The sequence below is a fragment of the Mauremys reevesii genome, linkage group 8 (assembly GCF_016161935.1).
Source record: "Mauremys reevesii isolate NIE-2019 linkage group 8, ASM1616193v1, whole genome shotgun sequence".
Lineage (NCBI taxonomy): Eukaryota > Metazoa > Chordata > Testudines > Geoemydidae > Mauremys > Mauremys reevesii.
In genome coordinates, this window is record NC_052630.1 from 48,281,790 (window position 1) to 48,295,801 (window position 14,012).

The window sequence follows — 14,012 nt, forward strand, 5'->3', positions numbered from 1 at the left end:
TACAGTGAACAGCACAGCAACCTTCTACATCCGGTACACGCGGTGTGTGTACATTGTAACCAGTAGGCAGTAAAGGGTAGGTGCAGATGGTATCATTTGTTTGTTGTATGCCAGAGATTATGTAACTGTTTAATCAAGGTAAGACTGAAGGCCAGGTTTGTTTAAATTATGATGGCAATTGAAAAGATGCCAGCTAAGCAGACAACTGGAATGTGGGCACTGTAATGCTACATAAACCACTGCCAAGCTGATCTCCTTGGGAGGAGAGGGGGAATGTTCAGAAGCATCACGCCAACAACTGCTAACTGGAACATGGCATGGGGGCCTGGGTACTACACTAATGAGGAAACAAACTCCAGCTTTAGATGTATTTTTCCTCCCATTCATAGAATGGAACTGAACATGCCTAGTTTCCCTATAGCTGGGCTCCCAATACACAGAGGTATCTAGCCAGTTTGTCTAGGAGAACTGGGACACAATCAGTACTAGAGCATGATGGTGCAGGGCTTTCCAAAATGTTTATTTTACAGATCCTTGTCACCTGATGCAGGTTCCCTATCATGGCTCCAAATAAGGTTTTATTATCCTTACAGTAGTTCTATAAAGCAAGACAGTTCCACTGTCCCTGCAATGGGATTAGGTCACTACATTTTAAATGCAAAGGGCTTAAAAACATTTATTACACAAAACACATCTCACATTATCTGCCAAGAACTTTGCTTCAATCGTGACAGGCTGCTTGTAGAACATGCCAAACACAAAGATGCTTCCGTGAAGGCACTATCCATCCCAAAGGCTGCTTCAAATGAATAGAAAGCCTGCTGTGGAATCCAACCTTGTTACAAACCGAGGGCAATCTGTCTTTGATATTGACATCAAGGGGAGCTGCTGTAGAAGGTGCATGACTATACTTCAAGAGAATTTCCCAGCTTGAGGAGGGGGGCCAAGGAAGCCCCCTGCTTGCTTCGTGGCAGCCCGCGAAGGGGCCAGGCCAAGCATCTTCTGAATATTCTGTGAAAATGAAAAACAGAATGACGTGATGGTGGTGGGGTGAAAAGGAAGCCCATACACAGGTGAAATCCTGGTTCTGTTTAGACCAGTGGCAAACCTCTCATTAACTTCAACCTCCAGGGTTTTACAACTCAGTTTAGCCAGTGTATATATGTGATCAGCGGCGGCTCCAGGCACCAGCACTCCAAGTGCGTGCTTGGGGCGGCAAGCTGGGTGGGGGCGGGCAGGCTGCTGGTCTCTGTGAGGGCGGCAATCAGGCAGCCTTCTGCGGCTTGCCTGCGGGAGGTCCTCTGGTCCCTTGGATTCGGCGGTGGGTATGCTGAAGCCGCCGAATCCGCAGGACCTCCCACAGGCGCAGCGCCGAAGGCAGCGTGCCTGCCGTGCTTGGGGCGGCAAAAAAGCTAGAGCCGCCCCTGTATGTGATATATCTGTATCCATGCAAAAGGGCCCGGAAGAAATGCAACCCAGAGAGATTAACTGATTTATATGCATAATTAATTGCAATTAGAGGTGGGCCTAAACTCCAGAATTTGTTTCCTGATCAAGCTTCCCATAGGTGGAGTAGGGTCCCATCCAGGGCTGCAATTCAATTTTATCTTCACCTACGTAAGTCATAAAGGCAATGGGCAGGTAATAGAGTTCTTGTTGCAGGCTGCAGCCTTTGCCTATTTTGTTTTCTTTAAATTAAGATGGTAACATTAGATATCTTTGCAATTCAACTACAATGCATATGCAGTAGCAGGTTCCTGTTCTCTGCTTACAGGCAGAAAATCTAGGAGCAGCACTTCGCTGTTTTCACACATTCCAAAAACCACTGTCAAGGGAGGCTGTAATTAAAGCCTGAGAATCTGCAACCGAGACAGGAAGGATCTCACACAATACAATCAGAAGTAGCTCACCCACTCGGTCACCAGAGGAATTGCTGAGCTCCTGCCAAAAGTCTGAGTACAGAGCCTATTTCTTTGCTAATGATGTAGATGGAAACAGTGTTTTCTCTCCTGAGACACATGGTACAGTATACCCTACCTATCAACAGGTTTCAGAGTGGTAGCCATGTTAGTCTGTATCAGCAAAAACAACAAGGAGTCCTTGTGGCACCTTAGAGACTAACAAATTTTGTGGACTAGAACCCACTTCATCAGATGCATGGAGTGGAAAATACAGGAGCAGGTATAAATACATGAAAAGATGTGGTTTGCCTTGCCAAGTGTGAGGTCAGTCTAAGGAGACAATTCAATTGACAGCAGGATACCAAGGGAGGAACAATAACTTTTGAAGGGGTAATGAGAGTGGCCCATTTCAGACAGCTGACAAGCAGGTGTGTGAGGTGGAAATTAGTATTGGGGAAATTAATGACCCAACCACTCTCAGTCTTTATTCAGGCCTGATCTGATGGTGTCCAGTTTGCAGATTAATTCCAGTTCTGCAGTTTTACGTTGCAGTCTGTTTTTGAAGTGTTTTTGTTGAAGAATTGCCACGTTCTACACAAAAGGCCTTGGGAGGCAGGCCAGTCCTCACTCGCAGACAACCCACTATCCTTAAGCATATTCTTACCAGTGACCACACACCACACCATAGTAACTAACTCAGGAACCAATCCATGCAACAAACCTTGATGCCAACTCTGCCCACATATCTACACCAGCGACACCATCACAGGACCTAACCAGATCAGATTCTTGCCTGCATATTTATACCTGCCTCTGGAAATTTCCACTACACGAGTCTGACGAAGTGGGTATTCACGCATGAAAGCTTATGCTCCAATACGTCTGTTAGTCTATAAGGTGCCATAAGACTCTGTCGCTTGTGTAATAAAGGTTTATTACTCAACATAAACAGGACAGGTGAAGGCTGTTAGTGCACTAACAGGAGGAGGGGCAGAGGATATAACTGACATTCCACATCACACCCAATTCAGCAGCAGACTTCCCCAGCTGAAAGGCAGCAGCTCAACGGCCTGTAGAAAGCCTCTCCCAGCAGCAGCCCTATCCAAACAGGAAGGCACGAGGAACCACCGGACAGGATTTACGTGCAGGGGGAGATGGGAACAGCACAGAGGAAGTTACTCACTGAAAGTTGGATATTTCAGGAGATGCTGGCCCCAGGTCACAGGCAAAAAGGTGTCGAGCCAGGGCTTCAGGAAACTCAGGGCTCAGGACTAACAGCCTAGGTGAAGAGTAGCTGTGCTACCACTCCCCACCCCATAAGCAATGCCTGTTTAAATCACTCCCCACCAGTTAGTCCTCTCCCTCCCGCAAAGCAGATTGAGACACTCACACCCTGAACTAAATCCAGGCTCTGCCTCAACTTAAAGAGTTCTGGGGATTCTCTCCCACACCCATCCCCCTAAATGGACTCTGGGATCTCCCCCTGCTCTCCCACTATTTAATTCCAGTGCCCCACTGCGCTGCAGCTCTTCTCTTGGGCTATTGCCCTCATGGAATGTAGGGGGGTTCCTCCGCCTCCCAGCTCCATGGGGGCCAGTTTAAACGAGCTTAGAGGTAAAGATTTGAGTATGAAAAGAGCAGCTACCTCTTTTACTGTAGTGCTGGGAATACAAAGTACATCAGTTCTACAGGGAATTAAAAAAAGTGTTAAACTAGAGAGGCTGCGGCATATGAAGCTACACAGCTGAAATACCCTTTCCAAGGCAACAGTGCTACTCCCCCCACCAGGCCATTAGCAGGGACTCTCGGTCACAAGTAAAGACCCTTCCTGGAATTTTCTATAAAGGCTTGTTGGACTGAACAAGCTGAACACCTGCATTGAAAACCAGGGCCGGCTCCAGACCCCAGCGCGCCCAGCGCGCGCTTGGGGCGGTATTTTGCCGGGAGGGCGGCAGGCTGCTCCGGCGGACCTTCCGCAGTCATGCCTGCAGGAGGGCCACCGGAGCCACGGGATGAGCGGCTCCGGTGGACCTCCCGCAGGCATGACTGCGGAGGGTCCGCTGGTCCCGTGGCTCCGGTGGACCTCCCGCAGGCACGCCTGCAGATGCTCCACCGGAGCCGCGGGACCAGCGACTGCCAGCGTGCCCTCCGTGGCGTGCCGCCGTGCTTGGGGCGGCGAAATTCCTAGAGCTGCCCCTGTTGAAAACCCAGGTGTTTATGCCTAGCCATTCATTTTGCGTGCTTCTAGTCTGTTTCATCGCAGAAGGTGACAGCAGGAAATCATCAAAACTGGAATCTACCATGGGATTTTTTTAATTTTAAAACATACAAAAAAGCCACTTGGGATTTTTCAGCCACTGAATTCTCCAAGTATCCAACTGGTGCAGAGCAGACATGCAGCAGCCAGCACAATCTGAGTTTCACTCTCACTGCTCGTGGCCTTTCAGGGTGCAAAAGAAAGTCTATTGCCCCCACGGCCACAAATTTGCAGCAGCAGCAAGGTGTGTCTCTGGCACTGCCTGCGCGCGCTGCGCTGCAAAGCGCCGCGCCAGTAAGCAGCAGCCCCAGCCCCGGGCGGCGCGGGCGCCCAGCGTCTGTTCCCTATCACAGGGGGGACAGAGGACGGACTGGGGCTGCTGGGAGGCTGGCTGGCTTGACTACTGACGCTTCTCAGCGCTCGCCGCCCAGCGCTGCTGCGGGCGCGGGCTTTGAAGTTTAAGTGTAGCCATAGCCTTGGTGTCAGAATAGAAAGGCGTAGAGCCACATTGCAACAGAGATTGGTGGCAAGGAGAGTTTCTCCAGGGTACTGCAAGGCACTGGCTATCTGGTGTGAGATTCACTGAGGGGCAGTCACTGTAGAAACAGCACAAAAGCTTCCCAGTGGGTGGCACAAAAACTACAAAAACTAGACAAACCCTTCAGCACACAACAGCACCTGCTGCTCTAGTTCCAGGCCAGGGAAAGAGCACTGGACAAGACCTGCTGTGCTGACAGCATTTAATTAAGGGTCGGTGGACTTGGCGGCTTTTGCTAATTTGTTTGCCTTGTTCCTTTACACAAGATTGGACACAGAGCTGATGTACTGAAGGATCCCGCTGTGGAAGGAGGGACAGAATCTGTTTGAGCCATTAATATGTACTTATTTTGGGGTAAAGGAGCTTTCATTCTATTATTGAGCCACTTCACCAAGCCCATCCTGACCCCTCTGTTAGAAGTTGGCACAAGAGTCATTTCTTCTGCTGACCTGCTGTAAGGGTTTCTAAGTCCCTTGGCACCTCCAGAGGAAAAAGCAACCAAGATCTGCAGATCAAGGAGAAATAAGCAGCAAGCATTCAGGAAGTGAACCAAAGTGAGAGGAAAGATAAAAATAGAGAACTAGCTAGAGTGCATCAGCATTAATCCAGATTCCAGGGTCTATTAGCCTCTCCCCACTCCCTGGGGGAAATTCAACAAGCAGAACACACTTTCAGCAGCACTCAAGTTCCACTGGTCCTCACCAACACAGACCGACATTCCATCCAACCTAGTCATGTGCTAATAGCAGATCTACTGTCAGTTAAACAGCTGCTTCACCATTATCCCTGCTTCAGTGCACTGCAGCTGATAAAATGATGGCATCACTGTTGCAAGCTATTCCCAACCACAAAGAAACTTCCCATTTTCAGGGCCAGCAGTTCCCCCTTGTAACAGAAGGGCCTGTGTATGGGTCACAGTTCACCATAGTGGTAAATTCTTAACAGTGTTCTCTAACGTGGCCTTGCATTTTGTCACACCAGACCCCATTCTATAAATTACTCCACCCTCTGGTGATTGAGAATAGACAATACTCTGAAGGGAAAGCTATTCAGCCTTCAGAGAGAGACATGTATTAAGCAGGCAAGGGGAGGGAAGAGAATAAGGCACTTGAGAAAAAATGCAGGTTTGACCCCAGACTTTCTTGCTGCCTCAGCAGATTTTTTGGACACAAATTGAGCCTTTTGGAGCACAAAGGCAGCTTACGATAAGGCTACGTTGCATCTGGGAATGAGCATCCCAGCCTGGGTCCACAGACTTGTGCTGGCAGGGCTCAGGCTAATGCTCTAAAAATAGCATGTAGATCGTGCTTTGATGTTGTAGCTCAGAGTCTCGAGCCCACCCCCACTGGCTTCAGAGCCTGAGCCACAACACGTACACAGAACCATTTTTAGAGTGCTAGTTTTAGCGGGGTGGTCCCCTGCTCCTGCCCTGAGGGGCTTAAAGCAGCCCAGCAGAGGGCTGTGGCTGGGGCAAGAAGCCTGGGCTGATCAGGGAAAGTAGGCTCAGCTGTGGCCATGCCCCAATCAGGCCCAGCTGGCCCCTATAAGAGGCTGTGAGCCTGAAGCCCAAGGAATGTCTCTGTTTGTAGAGGGAGAAGGGCCTGGCTGCAGGGATCTAGAGACAGAGTACCTGAGTGAAGCAGGGCTGGGGAAAGGCAGAGGAGCTGGGGAGCTCCAGCCTGAAAAGCTCCAGACTGCGGCCTAGCACAAGGCCAACTGGTACTGGGGGTTGCAGAGGGCAGCCCAGGGGTAGGCAAAGGCAGCAGGTCCAAACCCAACCTTGCCAGTGATGAGTAGGCTGATACTGCAGTCTGCCCCAGGGCGTGGGGGCTAGATGATGACTGGCAGTAGCCTGATATTGAGGCGAGGTGGGGATAGTGGGTGGGGGTTTCCCGGGGAGGGGAGACCCTGAGAGAAAGGAGTTACTGCCAGGGGGCAGCACCCCAGTTAACAGGACACCAGAGTCCAGGGAGGGACATGGCGGGCCAAGCAGTAGTGGATCACCGGCCTGCAGAGGGTGCTCCTGGCTGGAAATCGAGCTAATTCCTGGAAGTCACCAGCAGCAGGTGCCGCAGGGGTGAGTCCACTCATCTACATAGCACAAGCCCCACTACCATGAATCTGAGAATTTGGGCTAGATGGCTCACTTCCACATGCAGTGTAGACATGCCCTCAGGGTACACTAAAGAAGGAGTGTTTTTCTTTCTGATATGACTGTACTGACAGGTTTTTAGTAAGGGTTTTTTCTTAGCAATCCAGGCATCTTCTGAAGCCTGCAGTGAAGTCAGTGAATCATGCAACTTGTTCTTTGCCAACAATGATCCTGTCAATCCACAAAGTTACCTGGAGACACATAGCAGGGTGGAAACTATTTCCACTGGCTCAGTCTGAATGTCCTGGAGCAATCCTGATGATTTTAGCCAGGTCTCCCTCATGGGCGGAGAGAAGACCTCCTACAAAGTTAGACTTTTCTGCACTACATTTCCTTTGACAACTAAGCCTATGGGAACCAGAGGTCAAAAAGAAAGCTTCAAACAAACGTAGGTCAAAGACCGACGACACGTGCTAAATTGGTTATTGGGCACTTGCTACTCCTTATTGGGTGGCAGATCAATACCTGCCCCATCCCCCACCCATGGGAAGCTCAGCACTCACCTGCCGGATAGACATGGTGCAGAGAATATAGAGGAAGATGAAGGAGCAGTCAGTGTAATCCTCCCCCAGCAGGTTGCGATGGGACAGGCCCTGGATGTAGGAGAGGGGGATAAAAGGAAGTTTTGCCACCACCCGGCCGTCAAATCTGGAAGAGAAGAGATCACTTAATGTGAGACGTCAACCAAGTACCCAGCCTAGAGAAGGGCTTCAGTCTGGGACAGTAATTGGGTCCTTGGATTGCAGAAAAATAGATTAAGTGGTTTAAATGAAACAGGCCTCCACGAGGACAAAATCAGATGCAAGATCAAGTCAAAAGCCTAGAAAAAAGCGATGTTGCCCCACCTTCACATACACAATACAAGAGAGACTAATATACACACCTGCCATCCTCAAGCCCCCGCATATCACAGCAGCCTGCCATCCACTGGATGGACTGTGCAGGCCTCCCTCAGCAGATGCTGTGGAATAACAAGGGGTCCCTATTAAAGATTACTGGTTGGATAAATTGCTGACCAAGGTTTGCGGGACAGAGACTAGGAACTTTCTAATCAACATCCTCAAGTACTGACACCCGCTACATCTCTACCCCGATATAACGCTGTCCTCGGGAGCCAAAAAAATCTTACCGCGTTATCGGGGAAACTGTGTTATATCAAACTTGCTTTGATCCACCGGAGTGCACAGCCCCACCCCCCTGGAGCGCTGCTTTACCGTGTTATATCCGAATTCGTGTTATATCGGGTCACATTATATCGGGATAGAGGTGTACTTAAAATCCAAGTCACACACAGGTTTCTCCCAGAGTACTGTAACACTTGAGTCGAGACTGAATTACAAGCCTGTAATACAGTTACTTTATGCAGACTGATGGATTTTTGTACTAGAGGTGTATGCTCAGCTTTCAGAAGACAAACCAAAGCCCAACTCTTTTTTTCTCTCCAGATTTGCTACATTTATCAGTTACCAAAAGGGATGTGGGCAACTGCCATGAAGAGAATTCCTTTTCATACAATACTCCTTCTCTGCATTCGCTCTTCAGAAGCAGGGGACATTGTATATTCCTCCAAGGTACCTGTGCAGCTCCAGGAGGTGGGAAGAATTCAGTACTACATTCCAGAGATTGAGACATGGTGTGAATTTGGACAGACTGAAGAGATTCAGCCTCTGAAACCAGACAGCCAACACTACCCTTTGAAGCAGTGTGCGTATCATGCTGCATCAGTATATGTTCAGCGTTTGATGTTATTTTCTCCTTGAGTGCTGATTTTCTAACAGGTGTTTCTGGTTTCAACAGCTCCTAAATGAGCATTCTTTCCTGTGGAGAGGCATTCACACAGAGCTATAGTTCTAACATGTGCCGACTTTGCTTACATCTCACAGGCAGTTTGGCAGTAGGGCTAGGAACGGATGTTTGTCTCCCTGTAACATCCCCGGTGTTTTAGGATTCTGTGTTACTCCTGCTGTGGGAACATAGAGTAGCTCAGAGGTGGTACCCTGAGATATCTACCTTCTCTTCTGGCAGGTAACCTAGGTTCTAAGGCACACTCTTGTAGGGAATTCTGTAAGGTTTGATGCTTTGGCAGAGTTGCATGGATCAGGACTCATGGAGTAAGATGTTCATGTCCAGAGAGAACCAAGGTAACTTCTCTCGCTAGATACCCCTATCTACCTGGATCCCAGTCTAGTATTCACCTGCAGATCGCCCTACCCCTAGCATGCATAAGTTTTGCCTGGATCCCACCAACCTACAAAGAGATTGGCCCTGAATGGATCAGGATCCTCATGCTAGATCCTCAACGTGGCATTCTGCTTTTAGAGTTCAAGCCAGCCTTCCTGCACCTGTCCCTCCCATCCCTGTACCGTGTATTACAGCTCCCATTTTCAACAGCAAGAAAGGGGCTAGTTACCGTTTTTGTGTGTGTGTATGCGTGCGTTTGTTTTGCATGTACAAAGCCTCTCTGTAGGAATCTTATGCCTAACTGTATGGTCATGGCTTTTAGACACTAGCTGACAGAAAGGGTACATAGCCAACCTACGTTCTATTGTCCAAAGGTATACACAGCATGCTCACTCCAGACAACCTATAGTCCCTCTCCCCCAAAACTTTAGGCCTTGGGCTCTCCGGCAGTGGGGGAGAGAAGTGGGTGAATGAAGCAATACACTGACTCTTGTTCCAAGCACAAGCAATCACCTTTTCTCCTTCCCAACCCTGAATCCTGAGCACCTCTGTAGGTAGCTAGGTAGCCATGACCTCCCAGGAAGTGGCCTGAGGAGCCCAGCTGAACAGTGATTGAACACTATCCTCCTAAAACCAACATCTCTTCTTGATACCACATCAAGAGAACAGCAATTGGTGAAGGTGTCAACCAGCTCTCTCCCCCCACCCCAAACAGCCATACAGATTTCAGATGAGGGCATGGCACTGACAAGTCACTGAAGCTGCCCTTCACATGCAGGTACACTAGCCAGCTCATAAGACTGGAAGCATAGTCTTAGCCACTTAGATTGCCATTAAGCCAAAACTGTCAAACCTTTGTCTATGGCACTTCAAGAAAAATCTAGTCTCTTGGACTTGCTAAAAGGGTTAGTCCTGTTTAAATAGCAACTGAGCTCTCTGGACATCTGGGATGTGACATTTAGGATATGCAGCTTCACCTTCCTGCGATAGCTTTAGAAAACACAGACAGCAACATGGCATGATTTAGACTTTTAAAATTATCTTCTTTTTTTTTAAAAAAAAGTCAAGACTGAGTGAGGCCCAAGTTCTAATGGGCCCATGTGAGTACAGTACAGGGGAAGCTGGCGATAGCAGATTGTACTCCAGAGACTGAGAAGATGGCCACCAAGAATGAAATTTTCAAAACCACATCAAGAGACAGTAGGCTCAAAGTTTAATCACAAGCATCAGTAGGTTCTAGGATGGGATGATACATAGTTGTGAGAACCTTCAAAAGTAGTTTTAGCAAATGGACTAACATGGAACCCTTGCACAGAGAGGTGGGGGAGGGGATGGGGGGACCGAGAGAAGGAGAGAAAGAGAATTGGGACCACAATCCAAGGCCCTCCGTAAAGCAAAGCACACAGAACTGCTTCTGCCAGGTGGATGCAGAACGCCGGCCTTGTACTGCAGCTTCCAACTATGTATAGGAGGAGCAGGGGGTGGTTCCATATGGTTGACTGCTTCTCTAAGTGTGCTTGTTTGCCTGCACCTCCCATGGACTTTTCCTTCCCTAGAGATAAGGGTCAGAACAACCCTCACCCAGAATGAGCTGCTTGTAAGCATAACCTGAGCCCTTCAAAAGAAGCAGATCCCTACTGAGTGCTTCAGTGAGGGGAATGGTACAAAGTGTATATTTCTGCCTCTCTCTTTGCCCGACATACTGAACTCCCTGTGGATGAACAAGGGCTCCAGCCTCTAGTGTTCTTCAGCAATCAGGGAAAGAGGCACATACTTTGTCCTGCAAGTGCACTGCTGGAGAATTTGGGGCCAAAGTAGACACTATGGAAGGAAGGGTGCTTCTGTTAAAGCTCTACAGCGGGGCGGCATAAACCTATCTGCCTGCTGCTGTGAAGACAAAATGAAATGGCAGACTCTTCAGTGGGGAGGGACCCACCTTTTCATGCTAGTGAGTGACAGATCTGGTTCTGCACCTAAGCTGCATTATAACTGACCTTAGTACAACAAAGAATTGTCATTGGCAGAACATTTGTAAGTGCTGGCATTTATGCCCAGACCCTAATACAAAGGGCTAGACTTTGCTTCACTTCACCAACAGCAGGAAGTGTCCCTCCTGGCCCCAGACTGAAAGATCCCTTCACATAAATTATTTGTATCACAGAGCACCCACAATATACTAGGTACTGTCTAAATATAGTGAGATTTCCTAATCTGAAGAGTGCACATCTGAGACAAGCTGCATTCACCCTTCCCAAAGTACATCAAGTATCCCTCTCACTGGCTCTTGAGGCAGCCTTTAAGTTTCATGTAAGCATCATGGCAGAGCTGGGACTTGAGGAGGGACTGGAAAGTGGCTTTATGGTCCAGTTCAGAGAGGGTGTTCCATACAAAGGGGTTCCAAAGAAGAAACCACAAAGATGGTTGTGGGATAGGTGGACAAACAAGGAGCTGAGGATGGCATTACTGGTGATGGAGAAGGTGACAACATGTGCAGATAACCAGGGCGCAGTAGATTTGTTAGAATGACCAGTGAAGTTTGAGACATCCACAAATCCAGAGGCCAACCACAGAACTACTGTCAAAATCGTTGTGGACAAAAATCCCCCAGCTTTGTTTGTTAATTTGTTTTTGGGGGTAGGGAGGAAGAAAAGTTTTGTAGCTCCCCCGAGAAAATTCAAGCATAGCTCTATTATTGCACTCTTAAACAAAATATTCTGACAGTATTATTTAGACATATAACCATATGAAAAGTAGAGCTTATAGAAATACCCTAGTCAATTCCAAAATCTTTTTTTCTTTAAGAATCTCAGCTTCTGGAAAAAACAAAACAACACCAGCCAGTACTGCTTTAGAAAGCAATGAAGCAGCTGATGCAGATAGCCGATGCAGATGTGATAGAAAGGTCTGAAGACTGTGGAAGACTGCCTGATCTCTGCAAAGCTATTCTCAATTAGCCACACTTTCATCCTGGTCATATATTCCAGAACAGCAAGCATGCTCAGTTGTGGCTAAAGTGCAGACTAGAGAATCCCTGCATGCAATGCTCCATGCTGAGATGAGCAGAAGCAATGAGTGCTGTGACCTGCAGATTCACAGACTGCACCTCCTTATTGAAGATGAGGAGAGCTGCAGTTTGATCCATTTTATACAAATTAGGTGCAGTTCTCAGTGGGATCCTATGAACATCAGTAGAATGAGTCCAAGTAGCAAAGGAGAGAGGAGATGGGATACGTTCACTTTGAAGGCTGGGGAGGGAGAGTTGATACTTACATGGAGTTGAACATGCCCATGAGGGCAGTAAAGCAAAAGCCAATTGCAAACATGGACTTCATTCGAACCTGCAACCAGAGAGGTCAGAGTCATTCATTATTGACAGCTAATGCAGAGAGAAATAAACAGATTAAAAATAAAGGCAAGTCCCACAGTTAGGTCTTGGGGGCTTTAATGCTGAATAGTGGGTTTTGTGCAGCAGCATCAGGATCAAAAGAGAAGGCAATCTTTCAACTCACTCTCTCAGCTTGTAGGAGAGGAGACCAGGCAGAAAACTCTTAGAAGGGTTGAATAGCTACGAGTACTGGAACAGCCATGAAAGGGATCATAAGGGTGAAGAGCCTATGGAGGAAAGGGAGCGCTCAGGGCTGTCCTGTTAACCAAGAGGTTGACCATGCATAAAGAAAGGGGAGTCCACAGGAACTGTGAGGAGGGAAGGGAAATAACAAAAGCAGTGGGCTCACTAGGACGATGGGGTGGTAAGTGGAAAGTCAGGAAAACTGCTTTTATTTTGGAAGCACTAGAGAGATTGTGGGGGTGGAGGGGAATGAGAATTAATGAAGCTATGTGTGGAGTGAAGGGGGGACTAGTGTAGAACTCTGAGCCACACTGTAGCTTGCAGATGTCAGAAGTGCAGCCCATGGAGATACGTGAATCTGAGCACCTACCATCTGTGCTTTAGAGTACAGAAATTAAGAGTGATCCTTCACCTCCTGGAGAGTTCAAGATCCAGCCCTTCACTAGTTTGGGCATTGCCCCTAATTTACAACATTCTTACCATCGACAGGTCCCTGTTGTTGTTCTTCAGCTTCTCCTCTTGCCTCTCTGTAAAGCAGGAATGAGAATAGAGGTTATACCAACCCAGACACCAGAATGATTTCACTTTCAAGAAGTCTAAACCTTCTTTGCTATCCAAGCCAGGAATAGTTCCAAGACAGACTCCAGCTCTGTATGCCAGACATTACAGTGTGAAAACTGCACAGAGCCAACTGTCCTTGAGTCAGAACAAGTATATGAGGTTTGTCAACATTCAAAGGCAATGCACAACAACTCAGACAATGGGCATGATGACATATGGACATGTCAACTAGAAAATCAAATAGTGCTTGTAAAAATCAGGTAGTGCCAGCATATTTTATTCTGGAAGTAGTATTGTTCTAAGAATGTTATTTGCATATCAAATCTTATTAGTGTAAGGCAGTGATTTTCAAACTGCAGGTTGCGACCCAGTATTGGGTCACGGAATGTCAGGCACTGGATCACGGCAGCTCTGGTCAGCACCACCAACCGGGCCATTAAAAGTCCCGCCAGCAGGGCTGCCCGGCTAAGGCAGGCTAGTCCCTACCTGTTCTGACACCACGCTGTGGGCCGGAAGCACCCAGCAGCAGGTCCGGCTCCTAGGCGGGGGAGGCCACAGGGCTCCACGCACTGCCCCCTCCCCCCGAACACCGGCTCCACACTCTCATTGGCTGGGAAGTGGCCAATGGGAGCTGGGGGAGGGTGGTGCCTGTGGGTGAGAGCCACACAGAGATGCTTGTGCCTCCGCGTAGGAGCCAGACCTGCTGCTGGCCACTTCCAGGGCACAGTGCGGTCTGTGGTGCCAGGACAGGCAGGAAGCCTGCCTTAGCACCCCCGCTGCACCACTGTCCGGGAGCCGCCCGAGGTAAGCCCCAGCCCTGAGCCCCCCCCCAACCCGGAGTCCCTTCCTGCATA

The 14,012-nt window shown here is 48.5% G+C and overlaps 1 protein-coding gene across 1 annotated transcript in view; it reads right to left on the bottom strand.

Annotated features, from left to right (window-relative positions):
- TMCO1 (transmembrane and coiled-coil domains 1) overlaps positions 1-14,012 on the bottom strand; it is a 24,932-nt gene continuing 10,920 nt past the window's right edge. The window contains exons 4-7 of the mRNA XM_039484984.1: positions 13,078-13,124; positions 12,300-12,367; positions 7,352-7,496; positions 1-1,011 (exon numbers count right to left, since the gene is read on the bottom strand). Of these exons, the coding sequence (XP_039340918.1) occupies positions 913-1,011; positions 7,352-7,496; positions 12,300-12,367; positions 13,078-13,124 (359 nt within the window). The 3' untranslated portion in view covers positions 1-912. The remainder of the gene's footprint in view (positions 1,012-7,351; positions 7,497-12,299; positions 12,368-13,077; positions 13,125-14,012) is intronic.